Raw genomic sequence first — 24,655 nt, 5'->3', positions numbered from 1 at the left:
ATCCAAACTAATCTTTGACAAGATTATATACAGCTATTTATGTCATGATTAATTTACCTTATTAGACAGAAAGTCTCAACACATTCTCTGTTGCAGTCCCTATAACAGCATTACAGAGCAGGAACCTTTCTATCTATCTACATACATACCTTCTTACAGCACGTGTCCTGGTACGTACATCCACACGGTGCAAGAAGAAACCTTCCACGGTTAAAAGTGTGTTTCTGCAGTATTTCCTACAAGTGACAGGGACATTGTGTGGATGACCCGTTCTATTATTAAAGCTAAAAAGCGGAACGAGACATGCTTTAATCTCTAATAACAACCGTATTCATGTTTCCTCTCCACGTGTGTGCTGCTTCCTGACTGCACGTATGTACACACTCTTCCAAAGCCTTTTAACTCCCAACGTCAACGCAACAAGAACTCTATTCTCTACTCTGCTCTCGATCTCCTGTCTCTGTTGTGGCTGTTTATTGAACTGTGACCGTCATCAGATTAAAGTCTCATAACCGTCGATAAAGGCTCTGGTGGCTTGCAGAGTCAAAGCGCCTGAATGATTTATGAGCCACTCACACAATTTTCCTGAAAATATAGAAGGTCTCTGATACTGACAATATTGTACATGTGCTCAAATAATATGTGACAAAAGGGATAAGATTGCAGAGCTCATAAAAAATTAAATTAATTATGGTGCCAATCGCTGTCAGGTCTCACAGTTTGTTTCCACTTTGGAGATGACAAGGGTCTGTATGAAGAGAGGGAACTATTCAACATCATCAACAGCATTCAAATCCAGCTGTATGAAAAGAAACTGAATTAAGACCAATGATTAGTGAACTGTCTCCATCCTGAATCCAATCCACGCTGAAGCTTTGGATGTCATGTCGGACTCAATTGTTCATTGAAGAAAAAGACATTTAAAAAAAGAAGAAATCTTTTCTCACCCAACTTTCACATTTCCTTACTTCTCTGGCATTTTTAAATCCGCCGGCAGGGATATTACATCCATAGAAGGACACCATAATGATATGATACCGTTATTATGCAGCAGCCTTTTAAATCATTCATCACCCACGATCTTGCCGTGGCAGCCGTAGAACTACATCTGAACGACTGATCGTCTTCATTCACACCATAAATACAGCCAATAAAAGGCTCACTGTGCTTTTTTACATTGCATGTTCTAAACGTAATGGGACATTTAGGTGCCAATAGGCCTGCTTTATACAGCGCAAGCCTGAACTAATTTGTCACGAGAGGTCAATGTCATACGTGCTATTTTTGTTTCCCCTTTGTTCATTTTAATTCTATGCTCAAATCGCACTTTTATCAAGGTTCTAATTCAACATCGGAACTTTGGCATAGTAGATTGGATCTTTGAATCATTAATGAACAGGCCATTCATTGTATAAGGGGGGGTAGTAACGTGCTGTTAAATAATTCATTAATTAAGCAGAAACCTAAGTGCAACACAAACAGCCAGATCCACACTGACGACCCTGTACGAAGCACAATCTACTGTAGTGTAGCAAATTCATAATTAGCTGATGTACCAAAATGTATTTGTTTAAAAACACAGGAACAGGAACCAAAGCTTGATTTTTTCCCCTCCGTATCTCTCTTACGGTTCGCGTTACATGTCAGACCACAGTTACCACTACAGGGGCCAAAGCTTTTTCTGCCACCCAAGCAGAAGTTGCCTTGACCGCATCTTTCATACAAATCTGGCAAATGGTAAAAAAAAAAAAAGCAGTTTTATGTAATAAATATATGTTAGTATTTTATTTGTCTCATTTGTATTCTTCTCATAGTTGTGTGCAATATTTGTGATCGTATTGGATATTTGACGAATGTTTTAATTTCCCAGTTACTTTGTTTAGTTTTCTTTTGGGGTTATTAAGGAAATAGAATATGTAACTTGAAACTGGGCAACATGTCATGTGATCAGAGCCCTCGGAAGCTTAGATCTTTCTCTGACACACTGTGTTAATCTTCTAAACAGTTCTTGGATTCTTTTTTGTGTCGGATCAGGGATGATTTTGCTTCATTACTTGTTTGCCTGACGTCAGATGTCAGTCATTGAAACATCCACAAGGTGACGGAGGCCTCACCCCATCTGCCGTCGTTTAGGCCTTGATGACTGGAGGGAGGAGACCCGATGCTGATCAAATACTCGGTAACATATTTAACCTTATTTTACTGATTGTCTGTGAAAAATCACCCTGGTGGGCCTTTCATTGACGTCCATTCTGGGTATTAGCATGCATCGTGTTCAGTCTGCTTTTTTTAGGTGCAAAAAAAGACAGTAATGGAAACTTGCTATCCTGGCAAGTTATCTTCAGCCAGGTAATTGAAAGCAGTGTGTTGGTGGTTATGAAGAAGAGCTGCATTCGCGGTGCCACTGCTGCGTTCTGCCTGCTGACACGAGGGTTCAGATAGTCTGTAGTGCTGCAGGCATCTGTCCTAAAACCCAGAAATGTGACATCGACATTATTGGTCTTTCGGTTCCCTCTTCTTAAAGTTTCGGTGTTAAAACCGGCTTTTGTTAAAGCATCTAACATTTTGTCCTACGATACTAATTCTGTACATTTTCCTTTTGTTAATTTTGAAGCTTTTAGTGTTTGAAAAAAGGTGGTTGCCCACAGATGGCTAAACGTGACTGCAAAGAGTCATTGAATATAATATACTATAATTGAATTATAATACAAAATAGTTGTTCCTCCATGCCACAGTCATTACTACTGTGTATTTCTAATGACATTTCATTAATGTGCCATTGAAGAAGACTAAACATCTGTGGTTCTTCTCTCAAAGCCAAACCTGTTGTTGCCGGCGTCAAACAAATATTTTGAATCCTTCTGCAAGAGTCAGTGGAGAATTTAGTTTGAGTCTCATGTGGTCCACTTTATCTGGAATGACATTTTTCTCCCCAGATCTCCCTCCCTGCCGAGTACAGTAGATGGCCTATATAGAATGATATCAAATATGGATAGTTCCTGCCTGGGGCTCCTCAGAAATATGCGGTATGTGTAAGTGTTCACATAATCCTGCATTACTCAAGATCATACAAATGTGAATATGATGAGAATCTTGGCTTTAAAAGGCCTCATTATGAAATGACAAATGAGATTCTTATGCCGCACTTTTGTATCCTTGTTCAAGACCTCGACACAACTAATAGAAATGTAATCTTGTATTGAGAGGAAGATCAAACCATTTACGCTGTTGAAGTGTCCTCGAGCAAGGCACTTAATCGCCTGAAGGCATCAGTGTGTGCTGTTGCGTAGTAAACGCTTCCCTGCGAAGAGATTAAAAAATGAATCTACCTAATGCTCAACACATGAGGACCCAGCTATAAAAAGACATTCGCAAATACAATAGAATGTCAGCTGAATATGTTCTTCATTACTAGAGGATGGCGAGATACAAGGGAGCAAAGTGGTTCTATCTTCTACCGCCACCTAGTGGTGAGCAGAGGAACATCAACAGTCAGTCAGGTGCAAGAAAACAACAACACACGAGGAAGAAAAAGGCCACACTGCTGGCTTCTTTGGTAAGGACTGACGTATTTGCTCGGCCAAACGTGTCTTGACGTTGAGAGGCAACGTGACACACACACAAGTTCAAACCATTACACTGGAGCGGAGATTGATGCTTAACCAGCTGCTGTCTATTTCATGCTTTATTTGTCCTATAGAAAAGCTTTCATTAATGCCCCTCTTTTGTATCAATGTATTTCAGAAACTGCAAGGGATGTTTTCTTAATTCTTTTTGATGTCTGTCACCCGTTTGTGTGTTTGTCGCTGTGCCATTCGTCTTTGTCTCACTCGCAGGACGGGTAGACAATGAGTCTCTGTTTAGCCTGGTAGGATATTTCTCGAATATGCATCATCACTCTTGTCCCACGTGTTATGTATGCTCTTGTGAGCATCTGTATCTGCATCTGTGAGCGTGGACGGAGACCTTCCTCTGCATCCCGCCACCGTCCGCCTCCTGTTCCCTCCTCCTCTCCTGCTTTCACTCCTCCGACCCTCCTTTCTCTTTACTTTCACCCATCACACCATTACGGTCGTTATGTGATGACGACACACTGCTTCTCAGTTCGATGCTGCCCACAGCATCAAAGCTGTAGTGAAGATTCCACTTGGATTCAGTGCAGAGTCCAGTTTCATGTTCTTATTTTTTGTTCTGTGTTCAGGAAAGATGTTAGACTAGCCAGAAAGACTTGTGTGTCTGACCAGCAGGCAACTGCAAATTGATGAGGTTTTATCAAACTGATTATAAACTCAATCCCAAAAGGAAACCTATAAGCTGAGAAATCCACACAGTTGAGAGTAGTTTAGTAACATAAATAACAGGGGAACAGGAACACAGAGAGACAGAGTGTATTGGAGATGCTGTTATTGAAAACATTACGATGAATTCTTTGTCATACCTGTGCTATTTTCTAAGCAGTCAGGCAGCTGTATCGTATCAATGTTTGATAGGCTGCATTATTAATGAGACAGATCATACACACAGGTTTTGACGTAAACACCAGCTGTCCAGAAGCCAAATGTTGTAATGCAAGAACTGTAGAGCTGAAGAAAGTTACATTTCAATGGTAAAGCTTTTAAATGTGCAAACTCAGAAAAGCTAATGGATTCAAACCATAAACATAATCAAACATCGTCCCCTGGTGAATTTCACTTTTATCATCAACATGATTGTCATACCCAACTGCTTGCATGAAAAATCCACAAGTCATCGAGAGCAGATAAACAGATTCCACTCATTCTGATCAAGTTCAGTTCATCTTGTTTAAGACAACCATCTGGAATGTAAAACCATCAAGTTGGGATGTTTAGTGGCCGCCACTTTACAGAACCTACCTAGTTTCATGTTGGCTGCTTGGCACACGCCTAGTATCATCATTAAAACAAAACAGTCCCATATTGTTGTATATTTTAATGTATATTATACTCTTAATAAATTGATATATCTAATTCAGTAATTAATACTAATACAAATAAACAAACAAAACACTGGTGTGATATGCTGCAGTGAGGCTCAAACGGCTACACAACATTTATCCATAACATTGAATAAAAGAATGCAACTAGGGCAAGGTGTATTTCTTTGGCATGATGAATTCCATTCTACCGCCCATTAAACATGTAATATTACTGGACAAGCGTTCCTAGCCTTACACGTGATTGGCCGGAGACCACGCCTGTCATTCAGCTAACCACGCCCCTACTGCTGGTGACTTCCGCTTCTGTGTCAATCCAAGGCTACTCACTTAATTCCTGCTCATCTCGCGGACTTGTCAAAACATTCCCTCTGCGCGCACCACCGAGGTAAGGCGATAGACGTTTCACTGCTCGGACTCGAGTCCCCTTTTCGAGGGGACACATTTAGCTCGTGTTATTTCTCACAAGGAAGGGTCCAACCATACTTAGTTAGCCACCTTTGTTTTTTAGTTTAGCTAGCCTGCTGGCTAACGTCAATGCTAGCTGTCAGAAGCGCACTGATGTCACGTCGACGCTGCAGCTGTCAGACGTTTGTGTTCTTCGGGACGAGCGCTACTCTACTCGCCTACGATTACCTTCCCCTCGTTTTAAATGGTCGGCCTCTGTTGATGAAGTTTACATGTGTCACGCTAGTTGAATTACTCGTTAGAACAGTATGTGCTAGTGTCAGTTGAGGGTCTAGCTTGTAGCATTCAGCGACGCGGTCTCCTCCGCAGCGACGCTATTAAGTTGTCAATGAACATTTTCATGAACAACAAACCGTTTGACGGTTATAGTTGTAGTTTTTCGGCATCGGGTTGTTTTCTAAATGTATTTGCACCCAGCTGTCTGTCATGGTGCTAAATGCGACGCGGACCCTCGTCGTTAAAGCTCCAAACAGAACCGGATCGGCCGGTCGGAAGAAGAGTGACGTTGCTACGCGACAGCCGGCCGGTTCCCTCGTGCCGGAGAGACTGTGGAAGTGTTACCGGCATCGGGATGTTTCTCCCCCTCCGGCTGCCCGCTGGCCTTTCCATCGCCACCTCGATCCGGGCTCCCGCAGACCGGAGCGTTGTCCTTCGTGTGTCGGTGTGCTGGGGGACATTGACCCGGAGGTCTGCGCTGACGCAGCAGGTTGTGTAGCTGCTCTGCGTGGTAGACGTGCTCCTCAGAGGCAGAGATTGTGTTGCTGCATCAACTGGTTTGTGATGCTGATGATGCCTGCAGAGATTAGGTTGATAGTCCCAGAGGGAGAATGGTTTTTTTTTTTTTATAGCCGGTGCACAGAAACGTTAGACACACACACACACACACACACACACACACACACACACACACACACACACACACACACACACACACACACACACACACACACACACACACACACACACGCGCGCGCAAGTGTTTCATTGACTCTAGTGTTAATTCGTAGATGATCGTTTGAATGGCATTTTGTTGTTGCAGCTTCTACAACAAGATTCAAGTAATTTGAGTAAATGACCAATCGGGCGGATTGAGAAACAAAAAATCAAGCGACGGACGCCTGCTGAGTTAATTGTTCCATTTGCATGAGACGCAAGGCCCCTGTTCAATTACTGCTGTTATTTGTCTCAACTTCATCCCCCAAGGTGTCTTAATTATCTTAGTTTGTTGCCATGGCGATAGTCTCCATTTGAAAGTGGGGCATCCTATTGGAGCCTTACCACCACCCCTCCCGCCTGGCAGATGTCTTTGGTTGTTGGTGTTGTGGTCGGCTGGTGTGATGTGTTAATTCCTTTGACACCTTAAGAACAGATTGTATACTGTATATGCATTGTTCTAGTCTCTCTGGTTCTATTTAGGCAAACCGGAAGGACATTTGGCAAGGCATGTCCTAAAAAGCAAGATTTCAACACGGTTGAGATAAATATTGCAGTGATTAGAGGACAAACGCACCCTAAAGCAGATGTAACACTATTAGAAACAGCTTGAGCTATTCCGGCTCCCCTTGCTGTAGTTTGGGGATTTCAATTTTATTTTGTACAGCCCAAAGTTACAACTTTGCCTCAGAGGGCTTTACAGTCTGTACACATGCGACATTTTGTTTTTCTTCAGCGCGTTGCCACGATGAGGCAAAGTCTGAGCTCACACGCGCCCAGGCAACCATCCAGGCAACAGAGAAACAATGCAGTATGTTTCATTTATGATGGGAGCAGGCTAACGGCTAGCCAATTGGCAGCCGCGTTTGCTCCGCTTGGTTTAGCTCGCGCTCGTGGGGAGTTGGTTCTGGTCGGCAGGGACGCTGAGAGAAGAAGCTGCCAGACATTTTTGGTCAACGTCGGTGATGAGATTCATTATATAAAGGTCCAGATCTGTAGTCAACTCTCCTGATGGCATCGGACAGATATTTAGTGTGATGGTACAGCTCTGTTTGCTGGTTGTTTTCTGTTCCATCTTTCCTCTTGTTTACCGACAGCGGAGGCGACCTCCACAAATCAAGCTGAAGAGCGGCTCCTTAATGGTCTTCCTTTTCAGTAACACAACAACAACAAAGGCTAAAAGAATATAATCATAACCTGCTGCCGTATTGTTTTATAAAGACTATGTGAAAGTGTACCTCGACCATTTAAAGTGAATCCTGTTCATTCCGAGCTGTTACAGCGATCAACAGGTTAAAACCCCGAAACGGATTAGGAATCCATCCCTGCATAACTTATTGTCTCCGGCTGGACCACCAGAACACCTTGGCACCAAAGCAAGAATCCAGCTCGACCGGGTTTTTGCCAGCTGAACCAGTCGGGTTCATGTCAGCGAAGCGGCGAACAATGCAGGTTCACAAAGCGCTGCTGCTTTAAAAAAATAATAATTGTGCACTCAGTTGGGAGTGTCAAGACCATGGAGGGTGACACAAGAAAGAAGTTTCGAGGCAAGGTGTTGAGCTGGCTTTCTATCGATAAACCTGTGTTGAAAGTAAGAGTCATCCTGGCAGGGTTTACCTCCTCGTCAGGGGAATGTGCTGATGCAGTGTGTGTGTGTGTGTGTGTGTGTGTGTGTGTGTGTGTGTGTGTGTGTGTGTGTGTGTGTGTGTGTGTGTGTGTGTGTGTGTGTGTGTGTGTGTGTGTGTGTGTGTGTGTGTGTGTGTGTGTGTGTGTGTGTGTGTGTGTGTGTGTGTGTGTGTGAGAGAGAGAGAGAGAGAGAGAGAGAGAGTGTGTGAGAGTGTGTGAGAGTGTGTGAGAGTGTGTGAGAGAGTGTGTGAGACTGTGTGCTTAGTATCAGTACTCAGAATAAGACGGCTTCTGTGCACCAAAGGAACGTTGTGTTCAGATAATATTATGAAAGCATCATTTTTCCAGGCTAAGCGACAACAAGACTTATTTTGACCACTGTATTTATTAAAATACTTTACCACACCTGTATGGGTGGTACACAGGGTAAAAGTAAAAAGGACACGTGTCCTCACAAGGGACCTATTGTTGATTTGATGAGGCAGAAATCAATCTTTAGTGTTTGCCCGAGTGGTCAAAACGTCTTGGGTTTCCTGCAAATGGTTCACTGAGTAGAATAAAACTGATAATGTTACGGACTGAGGGAAAAAAAAATAAAAAAATTTTGGGCTGTTTTTCCTTTCATGTTTCAAACAATGGTCTTAAATGTTTTTAAATCTCTTTTGCTTTATGTTTGGATATTTTTAATAGTTTTATTCAAAGCACTTTGAATTGCTTTATTATTGAAACGTGCTACACACAATACTAATAAAAGCGCCTTTCCTTACACTGTAGCTGTGTGATGGGGAAGAGGGCGCAGTCCTCACCAGTCAGAAGGAGACCCTGCTGACGTTAAGTCTAGTTCTCAGAGAGCAATGTAGCTGATGTATCTGCTGTGAAACCACTTGGTGTAAGATCGGCTCAGATTGTGTGGTAGCTCTTATGTCTTGATCTCTGTCCCAATGACAATTCGATCTAGAGGAGACATCAGTATTTTCCCCTACTGTCCTCAGTGTAATATTATTTGAGTGATGGTAAAAACATGTTTGTTATCTTTATGCTTCTGCACTGGAGGGCTGCCCCACAATGCAGTGTCTCAGTACGTGCATTACTACTCAGTGCGCCCTATGTTTTTGCATCTTTTCCACAATGCATGGACACTTTTGTGGGATTCCATTTTTAATGAATCGCACTACAACGGCTAAACAACATCAGTACATTGACATTACAAAGACCATTACAGGTGTGCTGTAATGTGTTTCCCCCGATGAATTTCCCCCTGCGTGCTTTTTTTTTTTTTTTTTCAGCCTAACTTATTAGTTAATTAAGATAAATATTGCTATCAAGAGCAACACGTTGGCACACTGCGAATTTGTTTGAAAGCATTGCATGTGGTGCTGGATCGCATGCCCACCACAGTCAGACCACTTGGAAAACGCTCCGGGTTCAGAGCAGTGGAGTTTCATCTTGTGATTGAGGTCAAATGAATGATTTCATAGTCGCGGTCGTACTTTGTAAAAGTTTGTGGCCTGTTGACATTTTCAACTCGCTCTTGGTAATGGTCTTGTGATCGGTACTTCCAACCCACTTCCCTCAGAAGCAATGTGTCCTGTTGTGACTAAATATAGACGATACACAGCAGCAGATGATGATGATGATGATGATGATTTGAAAGCAACATTTCGAAACATTTGAATTCAATTGCCAGGGTCAGGCTCGTTTGTGAAAGTGAAGACGACTCTCAGATTTGGCATCTACCTCATGTTCTTACCTATAAATGTCGCCACCAATATCATTTAGTACGTGATCTGCAACAGTGTGGTAGTATGAGACAAATGAGAGGGACACTGATGATCTGGTCCTGAACTGTAACGCCTGCAATGCAGCCAAACAAGGGAAACAATAAGCAAAAAATATGAACAATATAGCTGTGACCTGCCGTAAAGTAGCTGCTCGATAGATTTAATTCAAAGGCAACCGGGTCTCTGCTGAAACAATATTCAGAGAGTTCAAAGTACATTGGAGGTCCCTTAAATTTTCTCCTGAAGTGTCACAGCCACTACCGTTTGTGCCACTAAAATGTCTGTAAGGCAAGAAACTAAACTAAGGATGTTGGTCAGCAAAGAGCGGACACCTTCTAGCTGCTGCAGACTTAATGAAGTTCATTGCAGTTGTTTATGTTTCATTCCCATTTTGCGCAGCTCCAAACATTGCAAAGTGATGGGGAGAGAAAGGAGGTTGCATGCGGAAAACCAGCTTTGTATAAAAGGTCCAGGAGCTCCTGAAAAAACAACCTGCTGTGGAAACACCGTTCTGGTAAGCCGCAGGTCCGGCCTGGCGGGATTCTGTTCAGATGAGGCTTGTTACTGAACACAGCCGAGCCTGCAGTGGTTTCAACTGGAGCTCAACCCTACCAACCCTCCCAGTCCAATCGGAACGTTGCAATTTGGTGACCTGAACGCTTGTTACGAACATCAGCATTCAACCCTTTGGGGTTTTTGTTTGTTTGTTTGTGTGTGTGAGAGAATTAGACCTGTGGTATTTATTTCACGGTCTACACAGGTGTGTCACCTATTGAAGTAGGTGTGTGTAAAAACAAGAAATAGGTGTGTGTTTAGCACAGCAACCTGTGTGTGTGTGTGTGTGTGTGTGTGTGTGTGTGTGTGTGTGTCCTGGTATTTACACACATGAACATGTCGGAGTCAGCTTGTTTTTGAGCGTGTGTGTGTGTGTGTGTGTGTGTGTGTGTGTCAATGCTTGTCATGGTTACAGAGCGAGCGCCATGATCTGAGAGCCTAATGCCGCCAATCAGAGCTTTCTCTTAAATTTATCAGAATAGTTATTGGAGTGAAAACATAATATTACCTAAATAAAAGCTTCCCTTCATCCTGTGTTGATGCTGGTATCCGATTCAAAGAAATATCTGTTCTGCAAAAAATGAGTCATTGACCTTAAGATCTTATCCAGTTCCATTCCCACATATGGGAAGGATTCTCAGTCGCTGTCATTTTCAAACGTACAAACCTAATCATTGAGGTCTCCATGTTGAGTGTTTCTGCTTTTCTGTGCGTCAGGAACATCTGGAGGATCAAGGGAACAGAATCTGTTTCACGTCCTCCAAAGGCAGCCAGGGGTTATAGTTCAACCAGTGCCCGTCACACTTTCCCTCCAGTGTCTCCGATCCAAAAGGAATTCTCTCCTCTCTTTTTGTAAGAACTTCTGTGTGCTTGTTGTCTGCAACCTGCTGCTTCTTGTTTGCTTTCTTCTTCATTTGGATCAGTCGACCTGACTGAGAATAAGTATCTGAGTATGTCCTTTGGTCGAAATGCGTCACTCCAGGTAATAAACTTGATTTCTTTTCCATTGCTGTTTACGTGAGTGTCAGAACTAGTTATTCTACTCGATTAAACAATAATTCAATAAAAGTGTGTTAGGTAGTTTAACCAGAGGAGTGCAGCTGGCCAGATGTTCATGCTCTATTTCCATACATGAGAAAATGCTGGTCCCTTTTTTAATTCATGCAAATGCTACTGTATTTGCTTTATTCAGATAGGCCCAGACGCATGTTGGCACAAACTGCTTTATGTCTGCCAGATCTGCCTGATCTCAGACACTCTGTAGAAGCAGCAGAAATAAAGACGATATTTCCTTGCACAGATGAAGTGGCCCTGTTTTGGCCTATCGAACGCCGAAGAATATCCCCACAAAGCGCAGAATGCAACTGGGGGCCCTTGTTTCCTCGTGATCGCCGCTTCACACGGGCAGGAATGAAGTACTGAATAAATACGCGGCATAAAGGTTATCGCGATTAGGCGTGGTGATGTTTCGCCACGCAAAGTGCTCTTGAGGAGTGACCAATGATGGCCTGCGTGTCCTCGCTCTCAGGAGACGTCTTTCTGACACCGGAAGGCACTACGGGTTTAAAGAACGTGATTGAAGGTTGAACTTTGAAGGAGTTGCTAGGACATTTCAGTAGCGCTTTGTCACCCATTCGGTCTGCCTTATCTATTGTGAACACAGAGGCCAGAGTTCACCTGTGTGCTGAAGGCGTGGTCTGTCGCTGCGGCAGGTAAGAACCATTCAGCTGTGCGGCAGGAAGGGAAGGGGACAACAGATGCTGCTTTTTGCTTTTTTTCCCCCGGATTCAGCGTTTCGCCTTCAAAAGTGGATGAAACCTGTATGAAATGATTGGTTTTCACTGCAGGTATGTATAGATGTTGTAATGATGACAAGCTTAGAAATAGTAGACGGCGGTTCGTATTTTCCATTGAAGGACGAAGCTGTTTTCCAGTAGCAGAGCCGAGTGCAGCTGTCATTGGGTGATGTTGTCTGAAGCCGTCCTTCCTGCAGCATGTCACGTCTCATGCTACATTCAGGCACAGCTAGGAGCGGTAATGCAGGAGGGACAAAGATGGGGACGGATTCAACAGCACTCAGCAGAGGTTCATTTTAGACAAACCGTTCTCGTGTTTCATCCTCTCGCTCCTCATTTGACGGGGCTCATTATCATTCCAGGGTTGCAAATATTTGCCTGTTAAGTGTGTTAGGCATATTACTTCCTGAAATGTAAACACGCCTTTGGGAAATTCGGGGGCCGAGCATGGCGCACAGATGTTATGTCACGATGAGGCTATTCATTCACAGGTGAGCTCCATTCTTCCTCCCTGAACTGTTTACATGTTGGTGGTTTGAAGTCAAGGTCAGCGTGGCCCCGCATCCAACCCGCTCTCCTGTAGCCATGTCTCATTAACACAGTGAGGGGATGTCTTCACGTGTGGCACAAACAAAACACTTAAGAGTCTGAAACATGGCTCCTATTGGCTTTGCTCTACCGTGTGTTGGAAAAGAGATTAAAATGTTTCACGTCAGTTTGCATAAAGGTCGTAGCGAGGAGAGAAACGCAACCAAAGCGGTTTTATCTGCTATCAGCACACTGAAGTATTTCCTCCAAAAAGCATTCTAAGGGCGACCGGCTGAATACGTCATATGTTGTTCCTTCTGTTTAATCCCTTCCGCCTGTATGCGAAGGGTTTAAGTGCACCGCGGTTCCACCTTCACCGATTGGCACCCTGCCGCCGCTGCTCGCTGACCTTCACCCATGTAAGAAGGGCGCTATGCATCGTGGCTAAACGTTATGATTTTTGAAAGCTAATTCAGTGCAGTGCCACAGGAGCAAAATGCACACCACTTGATAAGCAACCAATTAGACCAAAAACCCCAAAGAAAAAGGCCCAATATTTGTGGCTTCCCAACAAAACCAAAGGAACACCGTGTTCCAGATCTATTTCTGCTTCTGGGAGTGAGGAAAACAAGTCGCCACACAGAAACCTGTTTCATACGTGGCCCAAACAAACCTTAGAGGCAGACATTGAAGACTAAAAAACAAGGTATGGTTTTTAGCAGTTATTAATTTTGTCTTGTTGCAGCATTTGTTGCCCACTGCTAGTTTCCACCTTTTGATCACAGCCCCGAATCTTTTTCCTTCATGCCGTTTCATTTCACAATCCATCTTTTGTGACTGAATGCGAAAATGGATAGCTAGTGTGAAATGATGAAGAGCCAGACTGCAGGTAACTAAGACCCAGACTGCCCGATGCAGTGGTGTCCCCGTTGTGTAACAACTGGACTAGAAAACTCTTGTTTGCAGTCAGTGGCCCGTGATGGCCCAGACTCGGCCGGACGCAGCAGACTTTGAGCTGGTGGCTTAGATGTCGATCCAACTTCCTTCAAATCACACTGCGGTTATAACTGGTAGTTGCTGCTGTGACGTGGTAACAGGTTTTACCATGAATCTCAAGAACTGTGTGTTGTCCTCGTTTGTCTCTACAGGTCACTAATTGACTTCTCGTCAAAGGCACGAGAAACCCAAGCAGAGCTCAGACGTGACAGCATTCGTCCGCCTGCTGTCCTAGAGCCGGTTTGCTGTGATTGACGTCTCCTGCCGATATAGAAATTGCCGTCGTTCTGGCTTTTGGACGATCCCTGGACATTGTTTCCTTGGCGACACTCCAGAGGGACTTTGATTGACGGGTCGCCCTCCGGAGGAACTCTGAGGGATTCGCCTCCAATAGGAACATGTGCTGAGAGTTCATCTGTCCCAAACGACTGGTGGCCTTTGACTCTAGAAGATGAACAATGAGGATGAGTTCTACGACGCCGTCACAGGTGGGAGATTGTGTGTGTGTGTTAATCTGTGCTGCTGATTGGATGACAATATTTTGCTGACTGTCTTGAGAGCTTGCATATGGATTGTTTCCTCAGATCTTGTTTTTGCGGCGAGAAGCTGTCATTCCTTATTAGATGGGTGTGCCTTTGTTTTCATCATAGAAGCATGATGGCATTCAATGGAACTCAACCTGCTTTAGTCTAATGATCAGTTCAATAATTCAGAGGTCTGTTGTCTTGCATTCACCATCATCAATGTCAACCACACCCTGGATTCAAGAGGACTGGGTGCTTGCGCCAAAATAAAAGTCCATTCGCTCAATCTGACTTTGTTATTTGAGTGTGTAGGAGCTTGACTAAAAGGAAACGTATTAGTTTCATTTCATGAAACGGGCAGAGGAGGAATGGTTTTCATGATTGGGAATATCAGCACATAACACACTTGATCTGATACCCCGTCTTGAGGAAGGCCGTAAATTCACCCGGTCTCATATTCATGATGAATTGGTTTCAGATTTCTGCTACTGTGGAGCGAATAGACAAGTAGTCATCCAGCTCAACTCTCACGAGACGCCGTGCATGCTAACGTTACCGTGGCTTGATATCACGGATCAGTCTGTTACAAAGCGGATTTGCTATAAAAGCGATCTGCCGTTTCTTTGTCTGGAGGCAGTTGTACATTAGTTTCCGGCCCTCCGGTGTCATCGGGGCTGTTTGCTGTTTGAGGCGTATCTTCACTAGCATTCCAGGGGTCTGACTAGGCAGACCGTCAGGGATGAACCTTGAGCAAATACATTTTTGGCTTTTGGAACTTCCCAAAATACCCGTGAATAAAAAGCAGTGCGCACAGCAATGGATCCTGGGATGCGATCATAAGCAATAAGAGCGTGCAGTCCACATGGATTTTGGTGGGTTCACGTTTTGCTGTGGAGGAAACATTGACGGACCAGCCGTTTGTGTCCTTAATAGAGTTAATGTTATTCATGTTGGGTTGAAGGGCCGGGGAAATCCGGCTCTGACAGTAATTATGAGCACTATTGTTTTGCTACGTTTTACTGCCAGTTTTGTCCTCGTACGTTATCCTCGATATGGCTGCGTGTCTGTGTGAGTCGGCCCATCTTTTGTGTCATGGTTATGATCGTCTTACAGATCTGAGACCGATGCACAGCGGGGCAGATGTATTATTCATGAGCACATGTGCACAGGCTCCAGCTGGGATCAGCACCAGGTGCCTTGTTGTCCGGTTTATCCCCCTCAGTGGACCTCTCGTTTAGGATGACATGGATTGAAGTTCAAACCATCAGTCCTTTAGACCAACAACGAGTTGAAGAAAGCACAACAAAGTGATTATTGTTTCAAGTCATTCTGCTCTTAGCTTGCTTCATGACAGCTATCAGAGGCTTGGAGAATATGATCACATTACTGTGTGTGTTTACTGTATTCTACGGAAACATTTTGAAGGGCTGAACTCATTTATTCTGTGCCCCTTTCCATATTCTATATCCAAGACCGCTTACCTTATATGGTGAGAATACGTGGTACCTTTTGACACACAGCTGAGTGTGTGTTCACCCAATGATGATAAGAACACTGGTGATTATAAGCTGTTGTTTAGGCCCCACCTCAAGGACGTCACAGCGCCACCCTGCAACACTTAACACTGGTGTACTGTTGATGTTCGGGGCAGCACATGGGTGTAGGTCATCCCCAGAAGGAATCCTCACAAACTCGTTACTGCCCATTTAATCACATTAACTGTCAGGCCGGGAAATGCTTCTTTATTTTCAACCAAGTAGTATAAAGGTAAACTGTGTTTAAGCACCACAAGTAGCCCGGCACATAGTGTGACTTCAACTTTGGAATCTTGCCAAATAAACATTCACAGGCAATCAATACAATTTGCCTGTCAGACACAGAAGTTCCTGATGTAAAATGTATGCAAATGCATGCAGTTTGCAACATTAAACCGACCATTTAATACACCGTCCCTACAGGCCTGGATTCTGACGAGTCCTATGAGGGGATGTCGGAGGCCAGCTTCAAAGATGCAGTTGTATTTGATGGCAGCAGTCAGAAGAAGAACGGCTCGGTGGCACAGGAGAACGGCATCAGGAAACACAGGTACTGCAGCATTCCTGCACCTCGTTCCAGCTGCAGGGTGCATTGTTTAGGTCTGTTGATGGATGACATTTTGTCCACAGAGTCTTGAAGCCTCTCACTCAAACCAGTAACAATGTGTTGGGCTGGGTCAGAACTCTTTCTGGTTTGGGGTTGGAGAGAATAACACTGAAAAGTGATTGGCTGTGAGGGGAAAACACTGGGTGGTGTTCTGTGGTGACGGCTTCTCAGGTGCTGATTGGTTGATTAAAAACAAAAAGGAAAAGCACTATTGTTGATATGCATGAAATGTACTGGGGAATCAATGTAAATATAATTTGGTCTCCATATCCATGATTTAGAACACTATTCTGTTGGTTGGCATATGAATCTATAAACCTGTACCTTAATCTATGAATACCTATTGTTGTAATCACATGCGTTCTTAGCATTACTGCCTTGGGCGGGAGATGAGATCTACAACAAACGGTATCATGTGTCCATCTAATCTGCAGCTTTTGTCCTCTTTGTCTGTGCACCATTTCCTCTGCTGAAGAAGCCTTTCAGAGGCCCCGCCCCCTTTTTTTCCCTTTCATTTCTCAAAGGACATTTTTAAAAGCTTGTAAAGAACTTTACGCATTTTCTCAGAATTTTGTGTCCAGGAGCAAATTGTTTTCCCAGGAAGCTGCAAGTATGCAGTCCTGGGACCTTTTCATTCTGAGAATTCATCACACATGCGTGCTGTGATTTATTATTATTATTATTATTCATGTACTTTTCTCACTATGTGGAGTATCATGTCTTTTCTGAAGTAAAAGAAACCAGAGAGGAGGTACGTCGGTGGGGCAGACAGAGTTCATTTCTCTTCCCCTCTCCATGTAGCATTTGAGGCCGGCAGACCGACCACATGCTCGACTTGTTCTAACCTCGGTGTTCATTCTGACCCGTTTGCTGGTTCAGATACTGTTGCTACTGATCACCACAGAGAGGAGAAAGCCAGTGCGACGTGTCAGAACTTGAGTCTCTTTTATTGGTGGAGAGTCCTGCATGCCAATTCTTCTCTTCTTCCATTTCAGGACGTCATTGCCCTCGCCCATGTTTTCTAGAAACACGGTCAGCATCTGGGGCATCCTGAAGAAATGCATCGGACTGGTAAGGATTGGCTGCGGGATGTTTTTCGGATCTTGCTGCCTTGTTTATTTCATCCACAATTTCTCTCCTCAATTATTCTGTGGGCCAAATGTGAAATACGGACTTCATGTTGTGGTTTCTCACAGGAACTCTCAAAGATCACGATGCCCATCGCCTTCAATGAGCCTCTGAGCTTCCTGCAGAGAATAACCGAGTACATGGACCACACTTACCTCATTAACAGAGCCTGCTCTCTGCCCGATTCCATAGAGCGCATGCAGGTCAGACACACACACACACACACACACCTTTTGCATCATCTACATCCCCATATCATGTACATGCGGACAGCCGGCCATCACTGTATGGACTTAAATAAAATTATGTATATATGTTTTCCTGTGTACAGGTGTTGTTGGTGCCTTGACTTTTTGAACACTGACGTGTCTTTTTTTAAGTTTTAACAATTTTATCTATAATATTAGAGAGTGCGCCGGGAACCACAAGGTTGGTGGTTCGAGCCCCGCCTGCTCCATGTCGAAGTGTCCCTGAGCCAGACACCTAACCCCTAAGTGCTCCCCGGGCAAAAATGTAAAAAGCTATGGGTTAAAAATGTAATGTAAGTCGCTTTGGATAAAAGCTAACTGACCTGTAATGTAATGTAATAAAACGACTAGAAAAATAATGCAATTTCAATAGTAGTTTAACTACATTATATTACGTGATGTAAACAAATGAAGCCCCCAAATCCAAGTGTGTTGTTGAGAAACGTTCAGCAATCACTACTTTGTGCTTCAAATTGCAGTTTTGACCGATCAGCTCCAGCTGATAACAAAAAGTAAAGGTGAACAATTGAGTACACTGATGGTGTACTTAAACAAATACATGAGATACATTTAATTTGACCTCTATGTACTCATGTAATGCACTGATCTCCAGTGTATCTGAGTAGTTAATCAACTTACATGAAAGCCCTGATACGCGCGCACACACACACACACACACACACACATGCATTTACTGACCGAGCCCGACTCCAAAGGATTTAAAACAATTACAAAGGCAACACACACGTATATAGAAATTGTCAAGTCACACACTCACTAACCGCATCCGTACATGTGTGTTCAGGCAGTTGCCGCTTTTGCTGTGTCGGCAGTTGCGTCTCAGTGGGACAGAACTGGGAAACCCTTCAACCCTCTGCTGGGAGAGACTTTTGAGCTCACTAGGTAGACACACACACACACACACACACACACTGCCTTCGGAAGGGCCCTCAGTATTTGCACGCCCTTTACCATCCCTCTTCTCCAATGTCCTCTATAGAGAAGATCAGGGCTTCCGGCTGATATCGGAGCAGGTATCCCATCATCCACCAGTCAGTGCCTTCCATGCAGAGAGTCTGGTCGGGGACTTTGTCTTCCACGGCTCCATCTACCCCAAACTCAAGTTCTGGGGCAAGAGCGTTGAGGCGGAGCCAAAGGGGATCATCACGCTAGAGCTACTCAAGTGAGTCCAAAAGTTTTATTCCTCGTCTTCTCCTTTATCACCTCGGCCATTCTTTCATGTCACTTTCTAATTCCTCTGTTCTTCCCTGCCCTTCATCCCACCCTGATTGTGACTCTGTTTGTGGTTTCTGCTCTCCTGCAGGCACAACGAGGCGTACACATGGAGTAACCCTTACTGCTGCGTACACAATATCATCCTGGGAAAACTGTGGATCGAGCAGTACGGCACGGTGGAGATAGTCAACCACAGGTAAACTACGCTTAGGAGATGTCGCCTGTTATGTTTGTGACCTTTTCCTGTTGTTGGGATGCTGAATATATGGTGACACACCGGTTTATCAAGTTCAGATTGAACAAGTTACAGTAAAAAAATGGGCAAGAACGTTCATTGATTAACTTCATAACTGTTTTCCCGTTAATACTAAACTAATGTCGGAGGCTCCTCACAATTTCCTTGGTATTCCAACTAACTGCAACTATATTCCATCTGCCAAAGGGATTTAATCAAAGCCAGAAAATTGACAATCATATCAAGCAAATAAATGCTCACTTTTATAATTATGACATCATTTTTATTTCTCTTGTATGCAATAAAGTGGATTTAAAGGGAATTCAAGTCATCAATAGTGCTCATTGTCCTTTATTGGTGCTAAAGAATGATTACAGTATCACTGAGCCACACACACACACACACACACACACACACACACACTCGCTCATAGTTCTTTAGAGGAAACTAAGTTCCAATATAAAACTAAGCTATGAATGGTCATAGTAACGCTGTGATATCGGTTGCTCACCAATTCACACCGCGCTTTTATTAGCGTTTTGTGCGATCGTCACAATGTGGCACTGATTTCCCAATTTACTTAGTTACATTTTTACTATGGAAAACAAAGGCATGGCAGAGATAATGGTGGGTTCTTTTTCTCTCTCCTCTCCTTGTGCAGCACTGGAGACAAGTGTGTGATGAACTTCAAGCCCTGTGGGATGTTCGGCAAAGAGCTTCACCGAGTTGAAGGGTACATTCAGGATAAGAGGTTAGCGTTCACTCTCACAGTTTGTAACTATGGCAACCACAGTATATTATATCGTTTCACAGCTGGTGACATTACCAAAGTTTTTATACTAATCAGGTTCTTCCTCCTCATCTCTTCGACTTTCTATCGCCCCCCCCCCCCCCCCTCCCGTTCTCTCTCTAGTAAAAAGAAGCACTGTGTCATCTATGGGAAGTGGACCGAGTGCATGTGGAGTGTGGACCCTCAGGCCTACGAGGCCCACAAGAAGTCAGAGAGGAGAGGAGACAACAAGAAGCAGAAAAATGTGAGAACCATTTAGAAGAATTCTTTATCCGGCACCTCTACTGCTTATATTACTCCCATAGTCTGAATGTGATAGTCTACTTCTCTACAATTGGTCTTAGTCCCATTTGTTATTACTAAGTTCTCCTCTTGAGTTCCTGATGACGTCCACAGCAACCTGTGTGGTCTCAACCCGGTTAAATTGCTGGGCTTGTGGAGGCTGTTGAGATCTGTTTGGTCATTTGTAGTGAAGCATAATATCTCTGATAACTCTACTGAAGGAGGTGACGGGCACTTCCTGTAGATAGTTAGTCCCGTACCATGTGATGTTAGACTCCACTCAGCCCTGAGCACATTGATTTTAATGGCGGTGACAAAGAAGTGTGTCATTTCCAGGAGGAGCAGGAGGGAGCGGAGAACGATGACGCGGACGATATGCCTGACGTCCAGGAGACGGTTTCTGTGGTTCCAGGAAGTACTCTGCTCTGGAGGATAGACGCCCGACCGCCACAGTCCGCCGAGGTATGAAAGTAAAAACACATGCACGCTGCCAAGGTCCAAGTCCCCCCAGATGAACGTCCCTGAGGCTCCACTGACTAACACATCCATAATCCCTCTTCTTCCTCCCCCCCTAGATGTACAACTTCACCCACTTTGCAATGTCTCTGAATGAGCTGCAGCCCGGCATGGAGGCCTTCTTGGCCCCCACAGACTGTCGCTTCAGGCCGGACATCAGAGCCATGGAGAATGGCAAAATGGGTAATTTGATTTTAAACTCCCTAATCAATGCTTTGTGGAGTCCTGTTTGCCTTGTTTGGCAGCAACGCCCTGCAGAAACCTACAAAGATAAAATTATAATTACAAGTCACATCTGACACAGATCACTGGTACAGATTATTCTCTCAGTGTAACCGAAAACAAATAAATGACTGTGATGCTACCGACTGAAGGATGCAACTGAAAAAGATACAAAGAGTGGAGAGTAATAAGACGATGCTGCCACCTGCTGGCGGGTCTGCGTCATCATTGATCTCCATTAATGATCCATGTGTTGTTCTTCTGCAGATGAGGCCAGTAAGGAGAAGGAGAGACTGGAGGAGAAACAGAGAGCTTCCAGAAAGGAGAGAGCTAAGAACGAGGAGGAGTGGACTACCAGGTGGGAAACACACATGTGCGATCTCTCAGTGCTCTCAATTCAATGCACACGTAGCAACGCTGAGCTCTCAACAGTTCATTTCAAATTGATTTAAAATGATTGCAAAGCAACTGAAAATATGTCTCATCTGTGCAGAGCTTTGTTAGTGTGATGTGAAGATTATGCACTCTTTAATGGTAGTTTCTCTAAAATGTGAGTTAAAGTCCAGGCTTTTTGATGCTGGCAAAGACCTAAAAGACTATATGTTTAGTTACTTAAAGGGGCAATAGACGACTTCTCAGCTCCCTCCCCAGATTCAGTCACTCATTCAGAACAGCTGTTACTTTGTTTGTTACTTCTTCCACTGCTGACAGTACTGGCAAAGAAGTTCCACTGATACTCTGGTAACTGTGGATGGTCACCAGGGGGAAAACAAACCCCCTATGCACGTCCTGTTTTTGTTGCCTGAGGGTTGGTGTCACGTGTCTTGTGCAGGAAAGCCAGCCTGTGTGTGTTTTCCCATTGTTGATCTTTGTGTGTCTCTCAGGTGGTTTCAGATGGGCACCAACCCGTACACCAACTCCCAGGGCTGGCTGTACTCCGGCGGCTACTTCAATAGGAAATACCAACACATGCCTGAAATCTACTGATAGCCCGGCAGCCTTCGTCCGCCTCCTCCTCTGTACCGTGCAATGACCTGCCTGTCATGAAAGGGAGAGAAATGTTATGAACCCACGTACCCATCTTGATCTCACGGCCTTCATCGTCGTCCTGTGTAGACTGAGCGACCCTCCCCGCACTGAGTGCAAAGACTTACAGAGGACCCGCGTGCGCGTCACTCCTCGCAGCCTGCACGACGACACGCTTCAGGTCTTTGTTTTTTAAATCTTCACGTAAAGTCTTAGGCGCTGCTTTTGTGATTTTTGTATTGCATATCGACAAGCAGGGTTTTCCCACCTCTCGCCGTCGCTTAGAGCACAAGAATAGTTTTTATTTCTGACCACGCAAAACGAAAATGAACAGCGCACAAACTCCGATGTATCCGATCTGAATGTTAAACGTCTTTACAATCAAACTCTCACCAACCTGCCGAACCTCTGGACCACGAGTTTCCCAGGCATGAAGTAAAGCATAATGATCCCATCAATGGTTCATGGACAGGCATCCAGTCAGCAGGGACATCAGGGATGTGAATTCTCTTTTGACTGAGATGAATCTCGAGAATGCTTATTCTTTATTTTTTAGGAGCTCTGCAAATATACAAGTATAGACATGTACCACTGTACAGAAAAAAACACGAGTTCATTACTGGCGGACGCGTTGTATCCCTGGAACATTTACTCTTGCTGCCCCCCCAAGGTAGAAAACCGGTGTTTCCCCGACAGCGTGAGTGTACAGTGTGAGGGGAACGTGCGACCAGATGAGACGAAATTTAGTTCTGCGTAGTTTGATCTGTCCCTTTATGGAAGGAGTTTGACATTTTTATTGGAGAATATTTAACTGCTATGATGGAGCCGCCACCGTTGAGCAACAGTGCTGACATCCCCAACAACAATTTAAGTGACCGCAGCCTCACATTCACGGTGTGAGTGTATTAATATGTACAGACACTTATCAAGCCATGTTAGCTACAAGAGAGCGAGCGTATTTGCTGTGTGAGTAATGGCAATTTACATTATTGCTATTAATCTCGCTCAGTAAGGCCCAGTTAAAAAAAGAACAATCGTATCGGCGTAATATTATGTGACATGATCTGCAGCTGGATTGGATGTTTATGTATACGGATCCTCTACAAAATTAGAAAATTATGACAAGGCAAGATAAAAAACAACTATAGATTAAAAATGGAAAGCCGCGTCGCCCTGGTCGACTCATTATGGCCCGCGGCTCGTCTCATAATCCGTCCACGTTTTTTTTTTTTTTCAAAAGAAAACCCTAAAGAGAAAGTTAAAAAGCACATGGATGAATGTTGGCGCAAAAAACAAAATGAGCGAAACAAGTGTCCGAGGGTGAAAGCAGTGCACATCTAGTATTTGTACAGAAACTCTTCACTACCTGCTGCTGCGCTCTGCTCCCGATTCGCACCTCGACCCTCACGTTCCCCCTGTTTCACTGGTGAGAATGTTTTTCACAAAGGGAAAAAAAAGCACTTTGCTCCTGTGCTTTTGTTGGGTGAAGAAAGAAAGAAGGCGATGGATCTTCTAGGTTGCACCTTTTTAAATGAGGACGGAGGCGGTGGCACACAGCTATTGAGCAGCATCGTGTCCCTTGTGGCTCTAAAGTCAGGGCGACCAGAGCGTCTGGGAGCCATCATGCACTTCACTACAGCAACTCTATGCAACCGCTGCACCTCAACATGGACCTGTTGTACAGCAGCGTCCCCCCCCCCCCCCCCCCCCCCCCCGCTCCCCCCCAAGAGCACAGACACACTCGTTGAGCCTCTCAGCTTCGCAAGCAATTCCTTTGCCTTCTTAGTTTATCTTACATTCCAAATGAAAAGGACATTCTTCCAATTTTTGGGGACGACGCATCTTGTATCGCCTTAAATGTTCGATTTGTGTGTTTTGTTTTTAAGAACTTAAATCTATGACTAATGTTTAGTGCCTGCTCTTTACATTCCCTTTTTTTAAATTTGTTTATTTATGATTGAGGTTTCATGAAATAATTCTGTTGTCATTTTTCTTTTTTCTTCAACTAATTCAAACAGCTCTTCATTTAATTATTTCACCGTAACATGAATCTTTATAGAGGAGCAGAGTGCGTTATCGGGGCTTGAAGTGAACGTCATTCACCAGTTTAACACTAGTCAGTAAAGTGTGAGATTTGTTGTTAAAGTACAAAATAATCTACATCGACACTACTTGAGTTGAAGTTCACACCAGCTAAATGCTACAGTTGTAAATGATCCCACAACAGAAACAAACTCTATGGAAGGTAGTTGTTGACCGTAAAGTGATTTGAGCTGGTGAAGTTGTGCGAGTTGTGCGAGCGGCTCAGTCTGACGTTGTGAAACTAGATTTGTTGCTTTGAGTGTCGGTTCTTTGTTGAGTTTGAAACTATCACGGGGTTCTCGATGTCGTATGTGTACAAGTGCTGCACAGAAGTAATCACAAGCAAAATGGCATATTATTTTGTGTGATTTATTCCTTTTAAAAAAATAGTATTTAAGCAATTTTTGGTGAGAGAATTGTACCAGTTTTATTTTCAGGTGAGGGACTGTAAGGGGTCATATCCAATCTGTGGACATTTTCACATTAATGTACGAGCGGAAATGTTAACTAATAAATCCTAATTTCAGTTTATAACCTGTCTGTGTTTTCTGTTTTTTTAGAAGAAAATGATTACATATTAGATATTA

The 24,655-nt window shown here is 43.9% G+C and overlaps 1 protein-coding gene across 5 annotated transcripts; it reads left to right on the top strand.

Annotated features, from left to right (window-relative positions):
* The first annotated feature begins 5,184 nt into the window (after positions 1-5,184).
* Positions 5,185-24,599, top strand: LOC120829322 (oxysterol-binding protein-related protein 2). Of its 5 annotated transcripts, none has more exons than XM_040193343.2 (14): positions 5,185-5,342; positions 13,790-14,125; positions 16,120-16,246; positions 17,299-17,374; positions 17,500-17,634; positions 18,485-18,582; positions 18,680-18,862; positions 19,004-19,111; positions 19,812-19,901; positions 20,064-20,184; positions 20,559-20,684; positions 20,798-20,921; positions 21,228-21,318; positions 21,845-24,599. In XM_040193343.2, exons 2-14 carry the CDS (start codon positions 14,089-14,091, stop codon positions 21,945-21,947), a joined length of 1,419 nt encoding a protein of 472 aa, XP_040049277.1. In that variant the 5' UTR covers positions 5,185-5,342; positions 13,790-14,088; the 3' UTR covers positions 21,948-24,599. The 5 variants fall into 5 exon arrangements, with proteins under 5 accessions (XP_040049277.1, XP_077949867.1, XP_077949850.1 ...); XM_078093741.1 differs by lacking the exon at positions 5,185-5,342 and adding an exon at positions 10,167-10,276; XM_078093724.1 differs by lacking the exon at positions 5,185-5,342 and adding an exon at positions 11,033-11,169.
* Positions 24,600-24,655: the final 56 nt, after the last annotated feature.

The sequence above is a fragment of the Gasterosteus aculeatus genome, chromosome 2 (assembly GCF_964276395.1).
Source record: "Gasterosteus aculeatus chromosome 2, fGasAcu3.hap1.1, whole genome shotgun sequence".
Lineage (NCBI taxonomy): Eukaryota > Metazoa > Chordata > Actinopteri > Perciformes > Gasterosteidae > Gasterosteus > Gasterosteus aculeatus.
The sequence above is the reverse complement of the archived record's forward strand: the minus strand, read 5'-3'. Positions and strand labels throughout refer to the sequence as shown.

Excerpts from the sequence above, each read along its gene's own strand:
- LOC120829322 (XM_040193343.2), top strand. The coding sequence starts at position 14,089 with ATGAACAATGAGGATGAGTTCTACGACGCCGTCACAG. Across the intron at positions 16,247-17,298 it reads AACGGCATCAGGAAACACAG|GACGTCATTGCCCTCGCCCA; the intron begins GTACTGCAGCAT and ends CTTCCATTTCAG. Across the intron at positions 18,583-18,679 it reads GAGACTTTTGAGCTCACTAG|AGAAGATCAGGGCTTCCGGC; the intron begins GTAGACACACAC and ends TGTCCTCTATAG.